Below are 27,822 nucleotides of genomic sequence, written 5' to 3'. Positions count from 1 at the left end.
TGACTATAAACATTTGGAATTTTATTTAAAAAAAAAAAAATCACAACCATGAACATTGTTACAGTTAGTTAGAGGCCCTCTTGGTTCCCCACAATGATACTGGGCATGCTCACAAGGGGTTCCCATTAGTCTTAGTTAAACAACCATCTTTAAAAGGAGAGAAAAAAAAAACTCGGCACGCTACCATTGAACTTGTTTTAATGTTTCTTCACAAATGGTGAAAAATACTAAAGTACAGACAAGGAATAATCATAATGTTGTGGCCAACATTATAAATATGGAATTATAAATTTAAAACATTTTCTGGTTTAAAAAATAAATCTGGTAGTCAACGCAGCTTGCGGGGTCTCTGCATCTAGTAGGGCCGGTCTCTGCGTTCCTGACGGTGTTCACCTCTGCGAGGGGGGAAGAAAAGGGGGGAAGGAGGAGGCGCGGGTTAAAACGGGGAGGAAAGGAAGCCCTTCCACAGACCCGAGTCCTGGGGAGCTTCCCGCCCGCTGACAGAGCCGGCCCCCCATCACATACTTATCCATCTTTCCAGGCCCTCCGCGCCCGCCTCTTCTTCCTCCCATCTGCTCCATCAAAGGTCCAGGAGGACCCCCAGGGCCACCTCGTCTTCCTCCACCGAAGCCACCGCGGTCCATGCCCCGGCCGCCACGGAAGCCACCTCTGTCTCCACCACGGCCACCTCTGAACATGCCACCAGGACCACCGCGGTCCATGAGGCCACCTCTTCCTCCCCGCATGCCACCAGGGCCACCTCTGCCACGGTCGCCGCCTGAGGTAAGAGAAAGGACAGATCAGTGGCCAGACAGAACGGGTGGACGCAAAAGCTCTGCGCTTCTCCTGGAGCAGAGCCCTCACTTGGTCGGGACATCTGGGTTGGCCACCATTTAGCAGTGATGACGGCACTTAAGGGCCCAGATGCACTTACTGCAACCACTGACCTGGTTCTGAGCAGTGGACAGCTGTGGGTGACCAAGCCCACCAAGATAGTAAGAGGGTTAGTACCAAGAAGCTGAGGGATGCTCCCCAAACCTGTACCTACCCGGGGGTGGAAAGGGTGGCGGGAGGAAGCCTTCAGGCTTCGGGGCCTTACACTGGTTGCATTCTGTTCTCCAGGCGAAATTCTGGTTTCCACACCCCCTGCGTAAAATTGTACAATAGGAAGCATCAGTTATTTGAGCTAAGGAAGTTGAACAAGCAAAGACAACCTGTCAGCGGGCACACTCTCCACCACCACCAATAGGTCCTGGGTCAAACTCCACACAAAATGGCTTCAGAACTAGAGCCTCAGGCAGCAATACGTCTGTACGACCTCATACCTGTGACTCGAGTCCAGCAGAGCTGTGACCTTTAGGAGGTTCTGAAGCAGCTGGTAAGTGACTGATTAGCCCCCCGCGCCCCCCAATAGCAGTCAGCCATCACCCTATTTCTCTTCAGAATGGGAACAGGGCAGGATGTGGAGTGATGTCACTAGCAGGCTATCCATTTGCCAAGAGAAGTACGTACGGATTGGGGCACTGCCAGTCTCCGGCTCGGTGCTGGACGTTTCCTCCTCCGGATGGGTTTCCTCGGGAGCCCCGGGGCCCTCTCGGGGGAAAGCCTCCTCTGTCTCCTCCTCGGCCTCCCATGCGACCCATGGGTCCCCCGGGGCCTCCTGGGCCTCCCGGACCTGAAATAAAGAACCACCACCCTTTACAGCACCGGGTTTGCTTCAGGGAAATGGCCACCGTCGTCACGGCCCCATCTGGCCCCTTTCCCACAAGCCCAAGGTCCTGAACAGCACAGGCAGTTGGAGGAGGGCAGGTGTTTTCATACAGACGGAGAGACCAAAGCAGCATAAATGCGACAGCCCCAGGGTTGACACCCAGGCAGAGTGTTCCCGGGGGTTCCAGCCTCGCTGACTAACCAAGGTTATGTTCTTGGCTTCCTTTTACTCCCATAAACTTTTTTTTAAAAGAGAAGCACTGATGTGGGATACATCAACCAGTTGCCCCAACCGGGATCGAACCCGAGACCTCGGAAGCACACAGGACCGTGCTGAGGGGAGCCACACCGGCCACGGCACTGCCTGCACTCAGCAGTCTAACATTTCGTCCCCTTTATATTTCTAACTAGCTTGTCTACTCTAGAAACCAAATTTCTCCAAGATAAGTGTCTTAAAAACTTTCAACGCAGCCGCGGACTAGGTCCAAGCAGGGGTCGGTGCCTACCTCCTCGGAGTGGCGGCGGCATCCCCCTGCCCTCTCGGGGCGGCATGCCCCCCCGCATGCTGTTCATTGGCGGCTTCTTCCGAGCAAGGGACACTTTCAGCTTGCTTCCTTGAAAATCTTTCCCTAGAAACGAGACAACAGAACAGCAATTACTCCCAACCTTCAACTCTTCCTTCCTTCTTGAAGGACTAAGCAAGGGAGACCACCCCTTTTCACCTACCCCCCTCACCCTGCTGCACCACAATCTAAGAGCCTTATTGGAAGGACCAGAAAAAAGCCGTTAGACATACTTAAAACCTTGAGGAAAAGTAAGCTGGGGGTGGGGGTGGCACCCTTGTCCAGCGCAGGGTGGGAAGTAGGGACAGGACGAACAGGAAGTGCCGAGAGAGGAGGGCCAGGACCTGTCCTCTGACACATTCGGGCTGATTTTGCCTGAAGTAAAATCTCAGCCTCAATGTCAAGGCCACAGATAAATTAAAAAGTACAGTGCTAACATGTCTGTGGGTTTTCTGTACCTCCTGATGTCTGTGTTTAGAGAACCACGTCGGAATGATGTCCCAACAGTCAGAATTCCATCTATTAGCAAAGCCCTCTTTCCCCAAGAGCTGACACAGGCAGCACTGCTACAAGCCCCAGGCAGTTAGATGCAGCGAGCACACCCTGGTTGACGCCAAATGTCCTACCATCAAACCAGTCCACTGCCGCCTTGGCTGTCGGCGGGTCTTCATAGGACACTGTGGCATCGCCTTTGGGCTTCCCTGTTTCCTTGTCCAAGTAGATGTGGATCATGGGCTGGCCCGTTCTCTTGTTCATCTAGGTAACAAACAGCACACGGGACGGTGATCATAATATACTTGTTTTTTGAGGAAAAAGTACACATGAAATTCAGACAAGTCCCTGTCGAAGGCAACAATCTTTCACAAACTCATGTTCAGTAAGATGTTAATTTATCTGAATGGCGGAATTATGGGTGACTTATTTCTTAAATTGCTACAACAAATATATAAAATTATTCCCTCCCTCCCCCAGATGTGTTTTATCCTAAGAACCAAAACAGGCTCAAAGTGTGTCTGTGAAAAGTGTGGGTCCCACTCCTTCCCTAGCTGCCTTCTCCTGGTGTCCTTGCACCCACTCCACTCTGTCTGTGCCCACACTATAGGCACCCAGCGATGGAATCCATGCTGGACCACCTAAGAAAGGACTTGCAGAGTTAAAAAACAGCCTTCAAATCATTAAGTACAGTAGATAGGGCTGTGTGTTCTTAAGTACAACACAGCTGGTTTTTCCTCCAGAGCCAGGACAGGTCACTAGTTTCTCAGCTGAACACCAGATGCAGTTGGCTTAAGTTCAGGAGCCACATCGTTCAAGAATATAGCTTCATGTGTGTGTTTTGTATTAAATGTGAACATGACCCAAGTCCAATCTATACATTTGTTTTTATACCTAGAGATGCTTGAAAGTCTGACTATAGGGCTTAAAAAAAAAAAAGGTGCGCCTGGCTGGCAGGGCCCAGTGGTTGAGTGTTGATGTATGAAACAGGTCACGGTTCCATTTCTGGTCAGGGCACATGTCCAGGGATGCGGGCTTGATCCCCAGTGTGGGGCATGCAGGAGGCAGCCGATCAATGATTCTCACTCATCACTGATGTTTCTCTCTCTCTCTCTCTCCTCTCTAAAATCAATTATAAAAAAATACATATAAAAGGTACAATGCTTATATACAGGTTGTAACTGACACCTATGCTTTAATAAGGGGCATTTACATAAAGACTGAAAGTGGTTTGAATGATGGGATACATACTTTTATAATCTCCATTATAAGACATAAATGGAGACATACAATGTTCATGAGAAAAAAAGATGATTCAGTATTATAAAAATATCCTTCTCAAGCTGTCTTATAGATTCAGTAAACACCCAATTTGGTGTTTTAAGGAGCTTCATAAATGGATTCCAAAATATATATACAAAAGAGGCAAGGAGTATAGCAAAACATTCCTGAAGAAAAAGAGCAAAGCAGAGTAATTTGTCTTACTAGCTAAGATTTAGCACAACGACATAGTAATTATCTGCTATTAACACAGGATCACACAAATTAACAAAAAGTACACAAGACAACCAAGAAATAGATCCAGATGGGGGTGGAACTTTCTATTCAGCATTCAGGCAATATAAATAACTATAATATAAATCGACAACCCAATGAAAAATAAGACACAAACACATTTCCCAGAAGATGGCGTACAGGGAAAAAGCAAATCGAAAAATCAGCAAGTTGAAAGAAGATTCCCAGTAGTGGTGAGAATGTGAATCAGTAATACTGTCGGGAGTCTAAGTGGTCGGCCATACCATTAACTTGTGAAGTTAAACATGTACATACCTTAAGCAATTTTATGCCTGGGTACAGCTGATCCTCATCCTTTATGGATTAAATATATACAAATTTGCCTACTCTCAGAAATAAAAATTTACAAACTCCAAAATCAATACTAGTGGCACTTTTGTGGTTATGTGTACACATGCAGAGTGGCAAATTTTTTTTTTTTTAAATATTTGATTTTTTACAGAGAGGGAGAGGGATAGAGAGCTAGAAACATCGATGAGAGAGAAACATTTATCAGCTGCCTCCTGAACACCCCCCACTGGGGATGTACCCGCAACCAAGGTACATGCCCTTGACTGGAATCGAACCTGGGACCATTTGGTCTGTAGGCCGACGCTCTATCCACTGAGCCAAACCGGTCAGGGCGGAGCGGCAAAATTTTTAAGTTGCCTGATGCACATGCTCACTCAGCTGAGGTCACACAAGACAACACGCTGCCCTCTCACTCCCATTCTCTCTACAGATGACCCAAGGATGGACACTGCAGGGGAGGGGCAGGCAGCGCAGGGAGATTCAATGCCGAGGCGAGCTGGGAAAGTCTGAATACCAATTCAGGCAGTCACCACGATGGAACTTCCTTTTCTCTTTGTAAAACACAGAACTACTGGATGAATTGTTTTTAGGGTTATAACCTGAGATATGCCTTCATTAACTCAAGTGTTTGTAGTGACTTTTAGAACCACCGTGAATAACAGGAATGACCGTGCACACACTAGAGAAGCCAGCGCACCGGCACTAGGAGCTGTGTACAGAGCGCTCACTATAGGGTAAAAGCCCAGAATCAACCCAACTGTTTTTAAGAGAATGTACTTAATAAATGAAATACCAGATTCCCAACCCTTGAGCCTCTGTTCTAGGGACCCTACCTTCCTGTCTCAAAATCCATTTCTTAGTCTTTCCCATCCAACCCCACCACCAGTCCAGTAACTCAGGTCAAAACTTTGTGGTCACACCAACTCCCTCGCGTTTGCCAGGGAAGCTCCTGCCCCAGGACCCGACTTGCTATCCCCCCATTACTCTGAAATACCTTCTCCGCTCCGAGCTGTATGGATGCCTCCGTTCCTTTCCTTTTATGCCTGCCCTCCTTGCTGTATTGTTTTCCTCTATAATTTAGAGGAAATAATTTTCCTCTATCATTTAACATACTATATTCCTTTTTGACTATGTTCCCTGCTATATGTAAACTCCAATGGCTTTTTTCTGGTTGACCCTCGTATATTCCCACAATAGTACTGCCTTATGGCCAAGTTATCAAGTATGCTTAAAACCATGTTTAGCCAGAACCGGTTTGGCTCAGTGGATAGAGCGTCGGCTTGCGGACTGAAAGGTCCCAGGTTCGATTCCGGTCAAGGGCATGTACCTGGGTTGCGGGCACATCCCCCAGTGGGAGATGTGCAGGAGGCAGCTAATTGATGTTCCTCTCTCATCGATGTTTCTAGCTCTCTCTCTCCCTTCCTCTCTGTGAAAAATCAATAAAATATATTTAAAAAAAATAAATAAAATAAAACCATGTTTAGCACTTTTTAAAATAAGGTTTTTGTCCTGGCCGGTGTGGCTCAGTTGGTTGGATGTCCCGTACACCAAGGGTTTGCCGGTTCGATCACCAGTATGGGGAATGCAGGAGGCAGCCAATCGATGCTGCGTTCTCAAACCAGTGTTTCTCTCCCTCCCAAAGTTAAAACTATTTTTTTTTAAAAAAAATACTCAAAAAATTGATTTTTTGGTATGTTAAGGAACAAGCCACATACATCCAGAAAGAAAAATCAGTCAACTTCAGAAACTACTCTTAACAGCAACTGAATCTCATTAAAATGCGCTGTGGTTGGAACACCTGCCAGATTGCATGGTTATGCTCTAACTTACCTTAACAACTCCACACTGCTTGAAAAAGTCTGCCAGGTCATCTAGAGTCACATTGTCATTTAAACCTTGCACATAAATGGCACTATTGTCAGAGTCTTCATCTGGATCAACAGGTGGGCCTTCCAGAATAAAGAAGACAGAAGGGAGTTACTGTCATGTATGTATAGAGGCTTATTAACCAACTGGTCCCTGTTGACTGCTAGTATTCATCACAAAACTAGGAGAACTACTAACCAGACTAATAAGAAAGCCATGAAACTTCTGGTTTATTTTGTTTAAGGCTATTATGAGTAGATACTTTTTTTGGGGGGGCGGGGGGGGGAGTTAATCCTCACCCGAGGGTATTTTTCCATTGATTTTAGAGAGAGGGGGAGAGTCAGAGAGAAACGTCAATGTGTGAGACACACACTGAATGGTTGCATCACACACACATCCCGACCAGGGCTGGGGATCAAGCTGGCAACCAAAGTAGGTGCCCTTAACTGGAACTGAACCCAGGACCCTGCAGTCTGCGGCCCGACGCTCTACCAAATGAGCCAAACGGGCTAGGGCAGGGTTGGGCAAACTTTTTAACTCGAGGGCCACAATGGGTTCTTAAACTGGACCGGAGGGCCGGAACAAAAGCATGGATGGAGTGTTTGTGTGAACTAATATAAATTCAAAGTAAACATCATTACATAAAAGGGTATGGTCTTTTTTTCCCAATAGTTTTATTCATTTCAAACGGGCCAGATCCGGCCCGCGGGCCGTAGTTTGCCCACGGCTGGGCTAGGGTGAGTAGATGCTTTTCATAAAAGGAAGCCCCAAACTGCCCTTGACACCAAGAATATCACATTCACGATGAGGCTGCTAAACTCTACCACATACTCACTTGTGTGCTATCCGTGTATAAAGCATAGCATGAAAGTGTAAAAGATAAAAATTCAAAATTACCTAGATCAAGATCCGGTCCTTCATCCATGGGTCCTGCCAACCAGGAAAGATCATATAAAATATTATTAGTGCATGCCTTGCAAGCTACAAAACCTTACAAACACACATAACTATCTACTATACCACCATTTGATGGGGCTTCATTAAATTCAAAATGACCCGCACCGCTAAAATGGAGCAGTGCCCCTTTAACATTTGTGAAAGGTTTCTAGGGTTTTTTCTTTTAAACCATTAACCAAATACACTCTCAATGCTTATGTGCCAAATTAGTGTTAAATTTAAGTCAAAATTTTTCCTCCAAATAAACCAAATTTAAAAAATGTATTCTCCCCCATATTACAGAAGCAGTTGATCAGTATCAAGTTACCCTTTGTTTTGTAGCCATAGGTTAACCTCATTACCCCTAAGACAATGCCGGCAGTACCCATTAGTCTCTTTCGTATAGATCATTTTTAAACCGCTTATGAAACTAATAAAAATTATAGTTTTCTAAAAACTGACTTTTTTTTAAACACTATCCATGGTAATACTCAAAAACTTACCACCAGGCTTATTGAAGCCACCTCGCTCTCCAGCGCTGCTGGGGGGATAAACGAAGAAATGAAGGCCTTTCCCTTTAAAAGCCAGTACCGCTCTGAGCCTTGGGGGGGCTCGTGGGGAAGGGCACTGGCTAAACATCTCCAAACAATGCATCTCTCTCATCTTGTCACTATGCCTTTCTTCAGGGCAGCTTGCTCAAATCTCCTTTATATACAACCTTGTCTGATTGTACACACCAGTGTGGCTGGTTCCTTTCATTTCGGGGGCGGGTATTAATAGTGCAATACTTGGCAAATGAGGGGGGAAAATAGATCCCAAACACCCACCCCATCAGCTGAAAAACAGAGAGAGCTTGGTGTAGAGAGGAGTAGCAAGTTGGGACGACTTGTAATGAACCTTTCCATGTTCATAAAGGTGCACCCTCAACCTCTCCCAGGGCAGAACCAAGTGAGACCCTGGGCTCCCTAACCAGTCACAGAATAAAGAAGGAGACAGCTACACTGACTGACTACAACACACACCAGAGGACTCATCCAGCCGTCTTCAGCATAAAGCCATACATTTCAGGGCACTAATGAACTTACAATCACTGTGAAAAGAAAATTTACAACCAATTCCAAGGCTAAATGGACTGGGGGTGCAACTTTACAGACATATCAGTTGAGAATAACAACAATGGCAGGATACAGTGACCGCCTTACATACTTTAAAGGGGAAGAAACTATGAATTGGGCCTTTTTCCTTCTTTAAATTAAATTAAATAAAGGCAGCTCCGCAGTGGGAGGCCCGGAGTGGTCTCTAACCAGTATTGCACCTTTAATACCTGAACATACAATCTCAAGCTGTTGCATGCAGCTTTGTCTCCTTTTTTTCTTTTAAAAGTACACACCATAAACTGTTCTCTCTCTTTAAACACAGAAGTTTACACTTTAATGTTACACAATTCTAGAGTATTATTATACCTCCTCTGGTTCATTACCAAACAACAAGTATGCAGTTACCAAAGTTACAGAAGGATTCCATTTATACAATGAAAACATTTTGTTAAAAATATTCTATGTATATTTTTCCTCTCCATATGGACACCGTGTCTAGTCCCACTTTTCATTATGCTGCCGGCTGAGTACTGAGTACGGGTACTTTTTAAGTATTGAAGTGTATACAAGGCTCTCACTTTGTAACCTGTAGCATATAAATGCGACAAAGCATGTTAAAAAGTTTCCACGTTTAACAGCCAATGAAAATATCAAAATACTGAGGCAATGAAAAAGGGCACGTTAACAACATTGAGTGCCTTACCTGCAGAAGACACTGAAAACCATCACCACACCACAATAAAAAAGAGGGGGGGTGCCCCTGTCCTGTCCCCAAAGGGTCCAACGGACTGCTGCCCAGTCTGTTGAAAGACCTATGGGGAAAGCCATGACTTTTTCCTACGGCTCCAGGAGAGACTTCTCATCCAGGAAGAGTGGGCCCCTCTCCCAGCAATGTCTAGCAAAATTAGAATTTATTACTTCTGAAGTATTAAAATGAGTAAATTTGAAATTGGTTTTGCAATTGAAATATACTAAGACTTTTAGGTGATTGGAGACGTGATGATAGTCATTTCAAGTGTCTATGTCTATTTTAAAACATCCATAAAGAAGTGAAACCTTTATAATGGAATGACATTCTCCAAATCAGAGGATCGATTTTACTTTATACCAAATTATTCATAAAATTTTGCATATTGTAAAAATGATTGTTTTTTCCAATAAAGATTTCACCAAAGACTTTTAAGTTATGCAGAATATCAGTACCTTCCAATAGTTAACAGATTTGCTAATACAAAAATTAAAGATAAAAATTTTAAATCTATTTAATTTTGAAGCCCACTTCTATAAAAGAAATCCTATTCAATTTTCCCTTGAACCAACAGTGGCGTCAAATCCAATTTATACTTAATAGAGCATTCTGCATAACTTTTATACTAGTTTATATCGGGACAGAACACACACAGAACTAAGCCTTCTGGATTATGTTAACCACCAACCTTATACCTCACCTTCATCAAAGTACAGATACCAGAAAGGAAAAGAGGAGATGGGAGAAGGGAGGGGGAGGGCAGGCACAGGTAGCAGGGTTACGTTATTGATCTAAACAAAGTTTTCTAAACCAGATTGTGCCATCAATCAAAATGGTCAAACCGATTTAGACTTCTTAAAATCTCCAATAAGGAGGAACACTAGAATTAACTATATACATTACTCTGCAAAAAGCTACTGGATTTTTCTGTGTACCAGGTGCACCTCAGGCTGTAGTTCAAGGGGTTATGGGGACCAAGATCTTCAGCATTATGTCCAACAGTTCGGAGTACAAACAGAAGTTGGGGACAAACATTGTGGGAAACAGCTGCATTCCTTTTTAGCAGTATATACACCAGGTATTTCAAGACAACCATTCAGAGACAATTAGTTAAAAACCTAGATTGTTAGAAGGGTGTGTGTGTTCCATCCCAGGTCTATTTATTACCCACAGAGGCTTTGACCTCTGGAAACCATGAAGGGAACTGAAAGCTCTCATGTCGAAACCATTCTTTGTTCTCCCCAACCCAACCCAGTAGACTGGCAGGGAAAGCAGACTGCCACTTAATGTATGCCATAAAGATGACATTTCCATGTTTTAGAAGATGGCTTGGGCTCAACAGATTGTCCATGGAAATGTAGAAATAAATTTCGTATGTCTTTCAGTCCCTTCTTTCCATTGAAAATCCTATGGATGAAACAAAATTAGGTAAAAGGAGAAAAGGTTTGCTCTTACCCCATTCCACCGCGTCCTCCTCCCCGCCCACCTCTGCTCATGCCTCCACGATCAAATCCCCCTCTTCCCCTGCCCCGGTTATCAGGGCCACTCATGCTCCGGTTCTCTCCTGGTCCGGAAAATCCTCCAGACTCCTGCCCATAAACACCCATGCTACTGGGGTGGTCCTGTCGGAATGAACCTGAGGAAAGAGTCACATCTGTAAGCCATGGACCAGCATTTACACCACTGCCTGTTGTCCTCTCCTGGAATCACAGAATTCTCAAGTGCCGAGCACTAAGCAAGGCACCACCCTCGATAACACACTTCTAGTCATAGGCTCTTTTAAGTTCAACAAGAAGTGCTGGTTCGTCAAAGCTGAAGCAAACCTTCTATAGTTGGCCTAGAATAAACCATTCCCAAACAAAAAGCCCTCTAGCCAAAAGTTTGCAGGGTTCTGGATTATAAGGTATCTCCAAAAATAGAGCCAGTTTCTTAGGGTTTTAGCACATGGCTAAGGGTTGGGCTCCATCAAGCAGCACTACTTATTTCATAGTCATAACAATACATGCCCATGAATGGAACCTAATTAAAAAAACAAAAACCCCCACATACACAGCAATCTGGGTAGATTAAATTGGGAAGGTGGTTTGAGTTTTTGATTACTTCTCTACGTATAAAAAACTATCCTGTGAGGAACTTTTTTTTCCCCCTATGGATGTGAACAAAATAAAAAACACAGATAGCGTTTGACTGTCCACACTGCAGTCTTCAGTTAACTACCTGCTCATTGGCACTGAGTTGGGATGGGCAGGCCATAGGAATGCTGACTTCACTCACTGCATAAACTTCCCCCGAGAGACCAGGGTGCCAGTGCCAATCATGTACTCTAGCCAGTTACGAATCTCTTCTTTTTTTTTTTGCAAGGTCTACTAGTACCAATTAAAGTGAAGAAAAGCACTGAAGTCTTTATTGGGACATCCAAGCTATGAGCCAGGATGCTATGCCCTAAAGATGCATCCTGGAGTCAAAAAGCAAACAATGATAAAGACCATTTCCCCACGTTCAGAAACTCCAAACATAATCACTCTTATTTGGTTTTCTCTCTTAGCAACTCACTCTGCTGCCCGTAGCTGCTGCTCTGTTGGCTATATTGACTTGGAGCCTGGCTGTAGGATCCAGTTTGGGGGGGGTAACTAGTGGGCGGCTGCTGCCCATAGCTGCTTTGTTGACCATAGCTACTCTGCTGTCCATAGCTGCTCGGCTGCCCATAGGTGTTCTGCTGAGAGTAACTGCTCTGATCATAACTAGTCGGCTGTGTAGAGGAATAGCTGAAAGAAAGAAAGAAAAAACACCATTTTAGGAAGGACAGGCTTATTCCTTCAAGCCCCCTAAATACAAGAGACATTCATAGCATGTGATATAGAAACCCTTAAAAAATGCAGTTACTTCTACATATCAACCTTTTGAATTTGTTTCTACCACTCTATCCCTCTCCCTTCCCCCCTAAAATCAATAAAAACACATTTCACTCGATGTGGGGTTGGGGGAACAAGAAGAAATAAACCAAAGGGCAATAGGATGGTGAAGACCAGGTGGGGGGTGGGATATCTGTAATACTATCAATAATAATGTATTTAAAAAAAAACATATTTCAAATTGCTATATATAGTTTCAAACTTTCAGACCGGTCAATCATCTATGAAATCTGGGCATTAATAAAGAAAAGACGGATAAAGTAACTTCAGAATCAAGGCACTGTATGAAAGATGAATGTTACACTGATATTCAACTTTTTGACATGGCAGGGAATCGAACCAAAGATACATTCTTAAACAGAAATAAAGCTTTAAGGAACTGGTATTAAACTCCATATGAACCATTATAATAAAAAACAAATTTTAAAGCACAATTAAGCTAAGCTTCTATCACCGTCTCTCCCCACAGCTGCATGGACACAGCTCTCGTCACCGAGTGCAGCTATTCCACTCCCCAGACTGATGCTCCCAGCTCAGCAGGTGCAGGTGGGCTCGGTGGGAGAACTGCTGGAAGGCCTGCCCACTGCTACGCCGAGCTGCACAGAGACACTTACCAGTCAGCTGTACTGGCTCCTAAGCCTGTTTCTGCCTGCTGCTCTTAACGTGTAAACCCATGAAATGAGTGCAAAAGGGTGGTTATTTCTTCTAGCAAAACTAAGTCAACACTTTAGTGCATAATTCAGGCAAGTCTGAAAACTTGCTTCAATTTAAATGTGAGTGAAACAACTTGCAGTTCTTCCTACACTTTAAAGAAACTAAACCTGGATGTTGCAGATGCTGGTGTGGTTAACTTAAGACAAAGAATGCAGAACAAATAAACTGTAATAAAAAATAAAAGGCCTCAGCTCAACCATTAAAAGACCAGTGCATGAATGGACCTCTGCATTGTTAAATACAAAATGCTTAAGGTGAATTTTCTTTTTTTTAAAAAATGTGTTTTATTGATTTTTTACAGAGAGGAAGGGAGAGGGATAGAGAGTTAGAAACATTGATCAGCTGCCTCCTGCACACTCCCCACTGGGGATGTGCCCGCAACCAAGGTACATGCCCTTGACCGGAATCGAACCTGGGACCCTTCAGTCTGCAGGCCTGCGCCCTATCCTCTGAGCCAAACCGGTTAGGGCAAGGTGAAGTTTCTTTTTAAAAAATATAATGCCCTGCGTTTTGCTTGCTTTCAAATCTTTCTGTTTCTCAGCCATCTGAATTAACTGAGAGCAAATTGAAAAGAACCTGGAGTGGTAAGAATATTGTTTGTACTTAGGAGAGTTACTGGCTGCCAGGCACTGCTATGGGAACCCAGGACTGAGGTTTTAAAGTTAACAATATGTGGTCAGGCTTATCACTGGGAATCAGATCACACAGATCACCCAAGGAAGCAGAAGCAGAGACTGACCTGGTGGGAGGATAGGATGGCGGTGCCGTGACTGGCTGCATGGGGTAGCTCCCAGGTACCTGGGGATAACTGTAGTTACTCTGTCCATAGCCCAGGCTGGGCTGGTTGTAACCCCCCGTGCTGGATTGAGGTTGACTGGTCTCAGCGGGTTTGTTACCGTCCTGTGGTCTAAAAGAAGAAATAAAGTGAGAGTTTTCACCCTCAACCATAAAACTCTTGGGTAAGAACTCTGCAAATCTACGAGCAATGTGCAACATTAGGACTGAGTTTGGAAAATCCAATTTTAAAGTGAACTGCACCAAACCCAGTGTCGGTCCGATTGAATTTGCTGGGGAACCCCGAGGGAGGGATGAATGAATCACATCCACAGAAGGGACATCTCCATGCTTCTGTTTTTTATCCTCGCCCGAGGATATCCTCCCCCCCTTGATTTTAGAGAGAGTGGAAGAGAGAGGGAAAGACAGAGAGAAACAGCGAGAAACACATCAATTGGTTGTCTGCTACATGTGCCCTGACCAGGGCCTGGGCTGGGGAGAAGCTTGCAACCGAGATATGGATCCTTGACCAAAATCGAACCCTGGACCCTTTGGTCTGCAGGCTGACACTCTATCCACTGAGCCAAACCAGTTAGGGCCATAGTGCTTCTGTTCCATGTTAACAGCTATAAAAAGGTAGTTACAATATTTTGTGTTGTCAATTTAAGTGATATGAGAGGGGAGGTAATTTGTTAGGAAAGAAAATGCTATTTCTCAAAAAGGACGGTTGAAAGCAAACAAGAAAACTTTAACAATTCAAGTTTTAGGTTACAGTAACATTTATGTAAGTCCATGGCATTTATAGATCTGTACTACTTGTGGATTTATGTTTCTCATTCATTAAGAACAGACTTGAAAAAACATTTAACTCAGACTGCCATAGCTTGCCTCAAAATTTCTATAACGGAAATACCATGGTAGGTACATACCCCCCAGCCCCTCCTGCTCAGACGACGTGGGAAATATCCTTGTTAAGTGAGGAAAACTAATCCCAATCCTAAGGAAAAAACCACAGTGGTTTCTATTACCTCTTTGCTCTAACATTCTGCAATAGAGCTGTAGCAAAGTAAGCTCCATCTATTTTAAGCAAAACTCCAAGAATCAGTAGGCAGACCAGAGAGGTTGGGGAAGTACTGCTTTCTTTCTCCAAAGAGCTGAAATAGGTCATAAACCCCCTTTTTTCCAGTGGAAAGGGCAATAGCTGTCACTGATCATAAGACAGACAGCTGTTTCAAAATGGTATGTTGAAAATTAAGAAAAAAGGAACCAAAAAGGATGATTTAGAAAAAAACCATTTAATATACAAAACCCTCCAGCTATGGCTTAGATATCCTGTTGCAACGGAGCATCAAGTGGGACTTAAACATTTGATGACACCGATATGCCTAGGTCAATTGAAACAAGGCCCTATACGAACCACCTAGTTTACTTAGCTCTTACTGCACAGGAAGTCTAGCAGATTTAAACTACCAAGTAACTCTGATTACTCACTGTGCATTTTAGAAGGAATTTCGTGAGTGTTTGCCAGAGCTAATTTCTTACTCTACAGCAGACAAAATGACTAGGCTAACAAGTTGATCTCGTTTATTCCCTAAAAAAACTTCTTTCAAATCAGAATCCAATGTTCTGTCAAGACTGTATGCAGAAACCACCTAAGTGCACTGCCTAAAGCAAATAATATCTTCTGTTAAGTAATAACTAATAATGTTTACCTGCTAACCAGTCATGGAGTATGAACTCTGCCCCAATATTCACCCCACAGCAGGGTACCCAGTTAAGAATTTATACTCGCCTGTTATATTTGGATTACCAAGCCACTACATAATACAGAGAAGATCACGTCAACTCCTTAAGTTGACTTCCAGGTATGGACATATCCTTTACTGACAATTGAGTCACATGATTGTTTCTTAAACCATATGATGACCCCCCTCCCCCCAACCTATCTACACGTTTTACCCAAAGAGAAAGCTGTTACTCATTTCCAGGGCCAATAAAACCAAAGGTAAAAATACCATTAGTTGTTCTGTTTTGAGGTAAACTACACAATTTTCTCCTGGTTTTAGAAAAGTTAATAGAATAGCTTCCTCCTACCCCAAAAGGTCTCCCTTCTGAAACTACACTGACCATCCTTATTTTGGCCCCTGGATGGTGTACCATTTCTCTAAATGGAGAATAATGTGTAGTGTGTTCTAGTGCATTACTTTAATGACTAAGAATACAGCCAACATCTGAGTGCCCTGACCAGGTAATAGCTCAGATGGTTAGAGCATCGTCCCGATATGCCAGTGTTGCAGGTTTGATCCCCCGTCAGGGGCACATACAAAAAGCAACTAATGAAATGTATAAACTAGTGGAAGAACGAATCCATGTTTTTCTCTCTCCCCCTCTAAACATCAGCAAATAAAAACAAATAGCCCTAGCCAGTTTTTCTCAGTGGTTAGAGCTCCAGTTCTTGGACTGAAAGGTCACGGGTTTGATTCTGATCTAAGGCATGTGCTTTGATTGCAGGCTCAATTCCCAGCCCAGTTGGGGTGCATGCAGGAGGCACACAATCGATGTGTGTGTGTGTCCCCCGCCCTGTCCCTTTTCCACTCTCGTAAAATCAATGGGAAAAAGAATATCCTCGGGTGACAATTGACACAAACCAAAACCCCACACCTAAGTGTATGCGAGAGCAACTATTAAAAAGAAACTAAATCACAAGTGTGTGTAGTTGCTCTCTCTCCTGAATACCTGCGGCCAATGCACTGTAGAGTTAGGAGAATGTGCTCTTACCTTGCAGGTGCAGTGGTTGCCGGCTGTTGCCCATAGGCCGGGTAAGCAGGCTGCGTGCCATACGCAGACTGAGCGGCATAGGAGGCCTGGGTGGTGGTGACCGTAGCAGTGGTGGTGTCATAAGCACCAGTGCCATACCCCTGGACAGGCTGACTGTAGGCCTGGGGGGCAGCTGGAGTAGTATAACCTGGAACAAACAAGAGTAGCGTCAGATTTCTGGCTCCTCAGAGATCTACCTACCTAACCACTCATTATCAGAACCATTTGTAAACCACCTACTTTCAGCCACCCGTATTTAACTCCATTAAATATTTCTCCTACAGTAAGAGTAGCAGCGACAAACCAATATTTAAAACCTAAATTCTCTGAATTTAAGTACCCCCCCAAACCTCTCAAGCAGGGAAATAAAAGGCAATGACATAGCATCTTAAAATAGCTACGAATAAGGATCCAGGTACTAGTTTTAACATTAAAACCCACAATTTGAAATTACTTGTTTTCAGTCCCAAGCACTCCATCATGAGCAGTTCATGTTTAATTTAAGGACACTGGAAATTCTAGAGAATGTGCTTAATGTTTAGTGGAAGATGTTAACGAGTGAACACTTCTAAGAACTGCTAATTTTGTTTCCGGTAACAAGTAACTAAAAAAATGCTTATCACCACGTTAAGATCGAAATAGCACACGGGTCTGTTCCTGTCTTGTTTACCTACCACTGGCACAAAGGTCTTTTCCTCATCTATATTGGGGGTAGACCCTAGAGCCCCTCAATATTTCCTAGCCAAGTGTCACAAAGACCTGCCCTCACAGTTCTCTAGCTCCTGTCTTTGCTGGACCAGGCAGGATCCACGTGCCCTTTCACCTGGAACTTGGGCTGGAAGTCTGACACCGCCCGTCCCAGCCCCCAAATCTGCAGCTCCCTTTCCTGGGAGAGGTGTTACCACCTTTCCTGGTGCTGGGCTCACCTCCCTCCTATTCATCCTCCTGGTCAGTAAGCACAAGTGAGCCATACAATAAAAAGTTACATCCAGCTCTAGCTGGTTTGACTCAATGGATAGAGCGTCAGCCTGCGGAAGGAAGGGTCCTGGGTTCGTTTCCGGTCAAGGGCACATGCCCAGGTTGCAGGCTTGATCCCCCGTTGGGGGCATGCAGGAGGCAGCCAATCAATGGTTCTTTCTCATCATTGATGTTTCTCTCCCTCTCCCATCCTCTCTGAAATCAATAAAATATATTTTTAAAAGTTACTTCTAGCCATCAGCATTTATACCCAAAGCAAAATCCAAATCTCATTAAAAAAAGTTTCAGTGTTAACAAGTCATGAATGAAGACTGGTGATTTTAGTTAAGATTTAGGACCTTAAACTTCACAGGGTGCAATAACTATATTCTACATCCCAAACATTTTTTTTTTTTTTGGTAAATTCTGAAATTAATTATACACAAAGATAGTAATTTTGTTCTTAAAACAGGAAGCCTCAAACAGTGTAAGTTTTTTTGAGTTGGAATGTTGTTCATCTAAATGTTTATTAACAGTTTTGTGCGGAGTCCTAATGTCAATCACACAGAGCACTCATTTAATTAAATTTAACTGGAATCTAATTCCACCTACACTATTAATCCTACACAGATTTCCCCCCTACACGACAGGCCATCTAGAAGATTTACAAGATTAAAAACAAAAACAAAACTGATTAGGGAAATAATTCATGTCATAAAACTATGCAGCAACAGAGCTTTGTAGTACTAAGATTATAGTAAGGCACTGAGTTAATTAATAATCTTTTAATTAATCTGTAGTACCAACACAAGCAGCCAAGCAAAATGAGCAAAAATTAATAAAGCAAAATGATAATTAAAAAAACACCCAACAGCAAAAAAGACAACACATGCACTGACGACTTTAAGGAAAAAGGTATTAAAAAGATAACACAGCCCTGGCTGGTGTGGCTCAGTGGACAGAGACAGAGTGGCAGCCGGCAGACTGAAGGGTCCCAGATTTGATCCCCATCAAGGGCACGTGCCCGGGTTCCAGGCTTGATCCCCAGTAGGGGGTGTGCAGGAGGCAGCCAATCAATGATTCTCTCTCATCATTGATGTTTCTTTCTCTCCCTTCCTCTCTGAAATCAATAAAAATATATTAAACAAACAAAACAAAAAAGATCACACAAATCTAATTTTTGTTTAGCTTTACCAGTAAAAATTAAAGTTTAAAATTTCTATTCCAATTAATGAATTGAGATTTATAAATAGGATTCCTTTTCATGAAATAATTTTAAAAATTCTAGATGAGAAAGATGTCCTTTTATATGTTCCTTACAACAATTATCCAATGACTTTTACACGTAAGGCAGTATGAGGTTAAGGAGGAACGTGGTTAAGTGTGCCTGAACCCACTCACTACCTATCAAGGACCTACTTAGTTTGGTTCAGTTTCAGTTTGCTCATCAGGTTTAAATTTTGTTCCTTCATGCCAGAGGTTCATGGGAGGATTAGGGGAGATATGACAGTCCTCCATAAACTATAAAGTCTATATAAATATTCCTTATATCTATTTGTTAAAAATATATTTTTATTGATTTCAGAGAGGAAAGGAGAGGAAGAGAGAGACAGAAACACCAATGATGAGAATCACTGATAGGCTGCCTCCTACACACCCCACACTGGGGATTGAGCCTGCAACCTGGGCATGTGCCCTGACAGGAATTGAACCCTGACCTCCTGGTTCAAAGGTCTATACTCAACAACTGAGCCACACGGATGGGGCTCCTTATATTAAAATAAACAAGTCATGATGAAATACAGCTGTACTGTATATAGTTGTCCCTCAGTATCTGTGGGGCATTGGTTTCAGATCCCTGTGATTTGAGGATGCTTAAGTCCCTTATGTAAAATGGAGTAGAACAATGCATATGTATTAAAAAGTTGCTAAAAGCATATGCCTTAAAAGTTCTCATCACAAGAAAAAAATAACCAAGCGCTGATGGATGAACTAGACTTACTGTGATCATTTCACAACACAATATATAAAAGTATAAAATCATTATGCTGTACACTCCAAACTGTTGTATGTCAATTATAACTCAATAAAAAATGTTAGAATACATGAAGTTCATGTCACAATTTCAAAATTCTCTGCTAAAAATCCAACAGAAAGTTTAAACATTCCCCAACCTATTCAAGATATGTATTAGATTAGGGAGTACTTCCCATCAAATCCAGGACACTGTCACTCAATAAGATAAATTACAAATAGGTTTCTCCCCACTAAAGACTCTGATAGACTATATTTAACTTAGAGAACTGCAGATGATTGGGAAAAGTTTTTACATCTGTAAGATTTTTGTATTAAATATTCTTTAATAATAATAGTAGCAATAATAAAGATGGGAGTAGGTGGGGAGAAGGTAGGGAATCCTAAAACAATTACACAATACTGAACATAAAAGTACTGTATAATTTTCATATACTCCACTCTCAACCCCAGTATTAGGATAGTTTATTCTATTCTAATTCTTAGAATACTTTTTAGCTTGTGGAATGCCATATATATACACACACATACACATACACACACACACGTACATATATATGTGTGTGTATATATATATGTATGTGTATATATATATATATATATTTTAAGACATATGAATTAAAATAACTCATCATCACTTAAATAGAAAATAAAATGTGTCTGGACTGGAAACCAACAAACAGACAAACATAATTGACATGCAGGGTGGCAGCCTTCACCTCTAAAGAAATCTAATCATGCACCTGTCCTTCAGGGAACATGGGGGGAAGTCAGCTGGGGAATAGTCATCTGAAGTACCTTTGGGAAGGTGAACTATTATTATTAAGGCTTGACACAGAAAAATGTAAAATAAAAAAGCAGAACTTTCCCCAAAATCACATAAAGAAAAAGGCATGGATCTGCAAATGGCACCTGAAGCAGTTTTCCATTAGCACCTTGCTGTGTATGATGTTAGAAAGTTTGAGGGTTAAACTAATGAAAACACCTATGGGGTTAACATTACAGGGTTAAACAAGATGGAAAGCATTTCCCATGCAAGAATGAGCAGGACAGTCAAACCTGTACTGGTCCCTTCTACTGTGGAAAGCACAAAACAGAAAGTAGAGGGTACACTATCAGATGAAGTAAACAGATGTGAAAACCAGTTTGATATTTTTAGCAGCTCAGTTTAAGAAGGCTCATTCTTACCCAAAATTAGCATTAGCACAATCTTTTATATATTTGCCATTTTGCTGTGAGATTATTCAATATACTGTATAAAATAGCTAAAGGAAAAGTTCCTTTTTCCCTTGGAATTTATTCCACCCACATTCTATTAGTGATCCCTCAAGGAGAATATAAGGGAAAAGGAGAAAAAAAATAACTCCTCCTAAGAATGCCAGATGCCAAGATACGGACCAGAATATACACCAAAGAGCACAAGTAACAAGCTTCTTAGCAAACACCTAGTTGCTGTGACCCAGAAGTACGTCCAAGGCAGGCTTTACCTGTGGGAGGCTGTCCATAAGAAGTCGCATAGGCTGTCTGCCCATAGGTAGCAGTGGTCTGAGCCTGGGTATAGCTGACATCAGTGGGCTGTCCATAGGTTCCATAACTTTGCTGCCCATATGCCTGCTCAAAGGAAATGGATGGAAAAACTTCAGATATATAAAACCTTGTATTTTTAGGGAGAAAAAAAACATAAAAACACCCCACACCCGATTTACTTCTAAGTTTTTAAATTTAGAAGTTGAAAATATTGTTTTCAAATAAGATTAAAAAAAAAAAAGACAAGTGATCACATTACTTTTCCCTGATCACATGAATTTTCCCTGATCTGATACACTCATATTTTTGTAAATTTAACGACAAAAAAGTTCCTGAGATAATTAGGCAAAATCACAGTTAACTGTACAGATTAATAAGACACTCTCAAGGGATGCGCAATAAGGGAACAGGTGTACTATAATTTACCAGCACTAAGTGTACCAGTTTTAGCAACTGGAAACAAATATTAGGAAGACAAAACGAACAAAGAGAAAGGAAAATGAAAATCAAATCTACAGATAATTTTGAAAACCAGATTTTCAGTAGGAAGAAGATTTCACCTCCAAGAAAATGAACTAGAACACTGCATGTCTCCTTAAGGTTAGCACATCAACAGCACTGTCTTTTGAACTTGGACATCAGTAATACAGAAAATTGGCAAGAAATGAGGTGTTCTTTCAGATATTAGCATGATCGTATCCTAGATCCGAATGACCAGTTACGTAGTATCTGCCAGAGACATCACATCATTCTGCCTGTTCTAGAATGTTTCTATGGCGTTATTAGTACCCATTTTTAAGCCAGACCATTTCAGAATTTGAGGTGATCTTGAGAACACTTGGAAGCTAATTTCTAGAATCTGCTGGCCTACGGTTTTAAACACAGACTCATTTACTGAAGAACCCTTAACCTCTAACAGGTAGTGATACAAGCTGACCCTCCATTTACTGTCTGACCACTGGTAAATGCCTTAATATCTATGCCCTGCATTTTTTCATTTGCCAGATGTCATATCACCTTCTTCTGTAGAAGGTGAATATATAGAAGGACCAAGCATGGAGCAGGGTACCTAACTTGAAAATGATACTAGAAAGGTATGGAGAGCTGGCAACTCCCAGTTTGGGGATGGATCCATATATAATGGCATTCCCACTGTGAAAGTTTAAAATGCCTGGTTATTTTTATTACAAGCACATTACACTTTTGTATTACCTAACTTTTGAAAAAAGAATTGTGCTGGCTATTGTTTGAATGGTTGATAGAAACATTTTATTTAGGGATGCAGCTACATATACATTTATCTTAAAGATTACCTGAGTGGTCTGTGCATATCCTTGAGTGGGCTGGGCGGTATAAGCACTGTAGCTGTAAGAGAAATTAAATGCAAAAACTGAATACAGAACATTCAGATTCCATTACTAAATCCCCCACAACTATAAGCAGGCTCTGTTCCATTAATCAATTACACACAAAATACTGTTGTAAAAGACTGACTTACCCCTGCTGGGCTGCAGCTTGGCTGTAGGTACTGTAATCTGGAGGAAACAAGGAGAAAATAGTGTGAAGTCAGCAAAGGCAAGAAGGGGAAAAAGGGGGAATTCAGGTGGCAGGAAGATGAATGAACTCTTTTAACAGACAGTGGCCGGCAAACTGCGGTTCGGCTCGCGAGCCACATGAGGCTCTTTGGCCCGAGTGTGGCTCTTCCACAAAATACAGTGGGGCCTTGACTTAAGAGTTTAATTCCTTCCGAGACCGAGCTCGTTAAGGAGCCTGTTAACTCAAATTACTCTGTCAACTCAATGCAAAAAATCAGCTGAGAGACAGCTGGTATCTCAAAAAACTCGTTAGTCGGGACACTCGTAAGTCAAGGCCCCACTGTACCGACTTTTGCGCATGGGCCACGAAGTTTCAATCGCACTGTACGTGTGCGCCCGCACGTGGTATTTTGTGGAAGGGCCACACTCAAGGGGCCAAAGAGCCGCAGTTTGCCGACCACTGGTTTAGAGAGAAGCTATGGGCCAGCAGAGGTCTGAATGATTACCTCTTATTTCTTTTTAAATGTTATTGATTTTTTTTTGAGAGAGAGAGAAAGGGAGAGGGATAGAGATAGAAACATTGATTGCTGCCTCCTGCACAGCCCCTACTGAGGATCGAGCCTACAACCAGGACATGTGCCCTGATGGGAACTCAAACCCGTAACCTGTTGGTTCACAAGCTGAGGTTCAACCACTGAGCCATACCAGTGGGGTGAATATCTCTTATTTCTTAAATACCAATCCCCAAAATAAGTCTAAGCCAGTTTAACTCAAAGTTTGAACACAGTGCCAGCGAATGAGGTCAAGATCAGCTGATTTGGCAGAGATACTTGGCAGTTCCCATGACCACAACCCCCCCTTGACCACGGGCTGTCATTTCAAATAGATGATCATCATCCTAAGACTAGCAGAGAACAAGACAAACCAACAGGACCAGAAGTTTTATCTTCATACAAAAAGGAGGCAAGCGCCATTACAATGCCCAATACCAGGTTGATTACATTAGTAGATACATCTCAAAAAGTCTTTCCATTGCTCCCTCACCGAGACTAGCTGTAACTGCATTCTCTAGCAGGACTGGTGGAAAACAGAACAGTCATCCCAATTCAGTGTTTTAAAGGGTTTGCTGTTGACTGTATGAGCTACAACTGTACAATAACTCAAAAGCTAGAACATTATAAACCTCACCAAAGTTAAGGTAGTATCTTGATTATTTGCAGAGAAAGCATTTAATCTTTTGGGGAAGAATTTGGTTTTAGGTAAAGTCATCTTTTTAAAACTAAAAATTATTTCAATTAAAAAAAAAGCCACTGCCAAAACCGGTTTGGCTCAGTGGATAGAGCGTCGGCCTGCGGACTGAAAGGTCCCAGGTTCGATTCCGGTCAAGGGCATGTACCTGGGTTGCGGGCACATCCCCGGTGGGGGATGTGCAGGAGGCGGCTGGTCGATGTTTCTCTCTCATCGATGTTTCTGACTCTCTATCTCTCTCTCTTCCTCTCTGTAAAAAATCAATAAAATATATTTAAAAAAAAAAAGCCACAATTTTTCTGTCCCTCTCTCTAATTTTCCTCTGCATATGAAGTATATAAAAAGGGACTAAACATTCTGGTTCAGTAAGATCTACAAATAGTGAAAACAAAATGAAATGATTAAGAAGTTTTCACAGCACTACTGAATTAAACATGTTTTTTAAAGTACTGTAGTTATTTTAAATCTTCACCTGAGGAGAGAGAGAGCGAGCATGCACTCCATGTGAGATTGTTGCCTCCTGCACAATTGGGGCCAGGGAATGAAACTGCAACCCAGGTGTGTGCCCTTGACCAGAAGTGAACTCGAGACCCTTCAGTGCGCAGGCCGATGATCTAACCATTGTATACCACACCATCCAGGGCTAAAGTAATTATCTTTTTAAAAATTTAAATATCCTTTTATTGATTTGAGAGAGGAAGGGAGAGGGAAAGAGGGGGGGGGGAACATCAGTGATGAGAATCATTGATCGGCTGCCTCTTGCATGCCCCACACTGGGGATCAAGCCCCCACACTGGGCATGTGCCCTTAACTGGAACGGAACCTGGGACCCTTCAGTCCGAAGGCTCTAGCCACTGAGCCAAGCCAGCTAGGGCTAAAGTACTAGTTATTTTTAAAAATTCTGCCCAATTCTTTGCTCTCCACAAGAAATACGTATCTTATTCTATGTTACAAGACAGTACTGCCATTAGAGCTAAACAAAAGGTCCTTTCTATTACATTCAGAATATAGTCCTCATATGAAAGCAAACAGTTGTTGCCATTGCAGCTCAAGGAGGGGTTTCTACCCCAACTCCATTCAAAGTCCACCCGGCCGAGGGCACTTTGGTGAGTCCATCTCTTTTCAGTCAGCTCCTCCTTCTACTGCTACACTTTGCCTACTTTCCTTCCTCCCTACGCCCTCAACTCAGAACCCCAATCATCAGCATAATCAAACCAACTGCCCAAAGGCTATGAACTGTTTCGTTGAGAGAAACCAACCTGGAGGCAGTTGAAGGAGAAACCTAAGGCAGCGGTTCTCAACCTTGGCTGCACATGAGTCACCTGGGAATCTTTAGTGAGGCCACAACATCGGTAACAAAGAAACAATTTCCTGAGGATGAGGCCCAGAAATCAGGATTTTCAAAAGATTCCCAGGTGATTCCCATGTGCAGCCAAGGTTGAGAACCGCTGCCTTAAGGCATTTTCAATAGCACCACAAGCTGAGCTCTCAATGCGGCAAATAAAAAGCAAATGCAAATCACTTCCCGGTGGTTCTCACAAAGTAAACACACCGGGCAGCATACAAAAATCCAATATTTCAGCCTACACTCTGTTGAGGTTCCTACTTGAGAAACGATACCAAATCTTTGACATCTCAGTCCAATGTCTGCAAGAGGCCTTTCCTACAAGAGCGGTTATGTAAAACATAAAACTGGCAAAGCTGGCACGGAGCAACCCATGTTCCCAGCTCAGCGCGAGTCCAAACGCTCCAGCCCCGCGTCGGTAGCCTAAGGGAGGCAGCAAACTGTTTTACGAAAACTTCTCCACCTGCAGCCCACAAGCACGGCTCGGAGGACCTGGCCACCAGTTACGTTAGATTTCCCTGAAAGGGCGGCTGAGGAGGGCTGTGACCCAAGCGGGGCTGTCGAGTGGGGGCCATGTTCTCATTTCTTGGTCTGACGGGCAGTTAATGGGGAGTCTGCACTGTTCTTCTGATAAAATGGGCACATCCTGTACTTTAGGTCCTCTTCTAGGATATCATACGAATGAGGACAAAAAACCCCCAAACACCTAACGTGACATTCCCCGCGGCGGCGGCTTGGAGACACTGGCCCGCGATCACTACCCGTCTGCAGCCACGGAGCACCGGGACGGGCGGGCGGCGTGGCGGCGCCAAAACGCTCTGCCCCGAGGTCGGCAGGGCCCCGAAGCTCCGCGCAGGGCGCGCTCACTCCCCACTTGGAAGGGCGGGGAGCCGAAGGTCACCCCAGCTACCCCGCGGACTCCCCACCGGCCCCGCGCCTGAGCCCCCACCCCCCGCAACGGGAATGCAACTAGGACACGGCGGGGAGCAGGAGACGCCACGACGGGCCGACCCAGCCACCCCATCTCCCCCGGGGGCGCCCCACAGCCGCCATCTACCTGCTCCAGCCCTGAGCCCCGTCCTCAGGTCGCGGGGTTCAGGCCTCTTAGATCACAGCTCGGAGCGTCTCCCGCCTGTCTGTCTGTCTGTCTCCACTTCCTTCTCCCGCGCGCGGCCTTGCAAGCCAAGCCGGGAGCGAGGCGGCCTGAGGACACCCCCGGGGCCGCTGCCCGCCACGGCGGGTTGAGAGCAGGAACCGGCCGCGCCCCTCAAACACGCCCGGCCCCGGGGGCCGCTCCGGACCCACAGGCGAGCCCCTGCCCCCGAGCCGCCCGCCCTCCCCCGTTCCGACACCACCAACCCTCCCGCCGGCTTCCCTCGGGCCAACACGCGCGGGCGGCGGCGGCTCCCCGCGCCTCCCTCGCGCGCCGGCCGGGCCTTTTGTCTCCGCGGGTCCAGGAGGCGGACCTTCCCCCCGCGGAGCCCGCGGGCCGGGCGGGTCTCGTCAGACCACGGCTCGCCCTCGGCGTCGGCTGGAAAATGGCCCCGGGAAGCTCCTCGATTGCTTTCCGGGGCAGGAAGGAGCCCGTGGGAACACCGGAATTTGTTTTTTATTTGTGGGGGGGGGGCATGGAGGGGGCTTTGAAGGCGGGAGCGCCGCCCGGTGAAGCCCGGTCGGGCCGTAAGGATGACGGGGCCCTCGGCTCCCGACCCCGCCGGCCTTTCTTGTGTCTTCGCTTCCCCCTCGGGCTTCGGGGGAGGCAGACTCGCCCCCGGGTCCCTGGAAGCGGGTGGTGGTGAGCGCGAGGGGACTGCACGCTCGCGGCCGGTCGAGCCGCCGCCGGGCCAGTCCCCCGCCAGCCTGGGGGCGCCGGGCTCCAGGCCGGGCCGACCCCGCCGCCACGCGGGGCCCCAGAGGCCGCAGGCCCCGCCCACGTGGCGGGCGGCCCGGAGCGTGGGGCCCCGACCGCCACACAATGGAGGCCACCGGAGGCCCCGCGCGCCCCCGCCGCCGCGAGCCCCCCGCGCGCGGCGGCGGGGTCGCTGGAAGATTCCAGAACCGGCCTGCCCGGTGGGGGAGGGGAGGGCGAAGCGGGCTCTCCTTCAGCTCGTCGGACCGTGGCGGGGGCCTCACCCCCTCCTCGAAACCCCCACTCGGCCGCCCCGACCATCCCCCCGAGACGGGCAGCCCCCGACCTGGGCGCCCCGGCCGTCGCCGGCGCGGCCGCGTTTCCCCCGCACTCACCCGTGGACGCCATTTTCTCTCCTTCCTCCTCGTTCTCTCAACGTCCGTCTCCCTCGCCCTGGCCCCCTAGGCGCCGCACTGCGCAGGCGCGCAGCCCGCAACCCCGGGCGCTACCATCGGGCCCGGCCGCGGGGGGCGGCGGCGGCGGGAGGAACCATCGCGTCCTCGGCCCCCCGCCCGCGCTCCCGCCCGGAGCCTCTGGGAAGGGCGGCGGCTGTGAGGCGCGGGGAGAAACCGCCCGGAGGGACCGGCGGCGGCCGGGCGGCTCTGCGTGTCGGGGCGGAGCGGTTCCACGCGCGAGGCCGGGTCGTGCCCAGTGGTCACGTCCGCGGGCTCTAGGGACCGTCTCGGAAGAGCCCTCCGCGGAGGGAGGCGGAGACGGAGGCCGGGAGGCGGGGGAGGGGCCCTGGGCCGGGACAACTGCTGAGTAATCCGCC

At 45.2% G+C, this 27,822-nt stretch overlaps 1 protein-coding gene across 5 annotated transcripts; it reads right to left on the bottom strand.

Moving 5' to 3' along the window:
• On the bottom strand, positions 1 to 27,722 carry EWSR1 (EWS RNA binding protein 1). Of its 5 annotated transcripts, none has more exons than XM_081113489.1 (18): positions 27,386 to 27,453; positions 22,512 to 22,548; positions 22,327 to 22,378; positions 20,974 to 21,097; positions 20,546 to 20,563; positions 16,457 to 16,643; positions 13,644 to 13,811; positions 11,832 to 12,043; positions 10,734 to 10,914; positions 7,937 to 7,974; positions 7,395 to 7,427; positions 6,462 to 6,580; positions 2,900 to 3,029; positions 2,217 to 2,339; positions 1,513 to 1,675; positions 1,049 to 1,146; positions 526 to 778; positions 1 to 395 (listed from the first exon to the last, which is right to left on the bottom strand). In XM_081113489.1, the coding sequence occupies exons 1-18, from the start codon at positions 27,396 to 27,398 to the stop codon at positions 356 to 358; spliced, it is 1,989 nt and encodes a 662-aa protein (XP_080969615.1). In that variant the 5' UTR covers positions 27,399 to 27,453; the 3' UTR covers positions 1 to 355. The 5 variants fall into 5 exon arrangements, with proteins under 5 accessions (XP_080969615.1, XP_080969616.1, XP_080969618.1 ...); XM_081113490.1 differs by having other exon boundaries at positions 7,937 to 7,971; XM_081113492.1 differs by lacking the exon at positions 20,546 to 20,563 and having other exon boundaries at positions 7,937 to 7,971; positions 27,386 to 27,722.
• Positions 27,723 to 27,822: the final 100 nt, after the last annotated feature.

This window comes from Myotis nattereri (assembly GCF_964212035.1).
Source record: "Myotis nattereri genome assembly, chromosome: 19".
Taxonomy (NCBI): Eukaryota; Metazoa; Chordata; class Mammalia; order Chiroptera; family Vespertilionidae; genus Myotis; species Myotis nattereri.
Note: the sequence above shows the minus strand (reverse complement) of the source record. Positions and strands in the feature narration are given on the sequence as shown.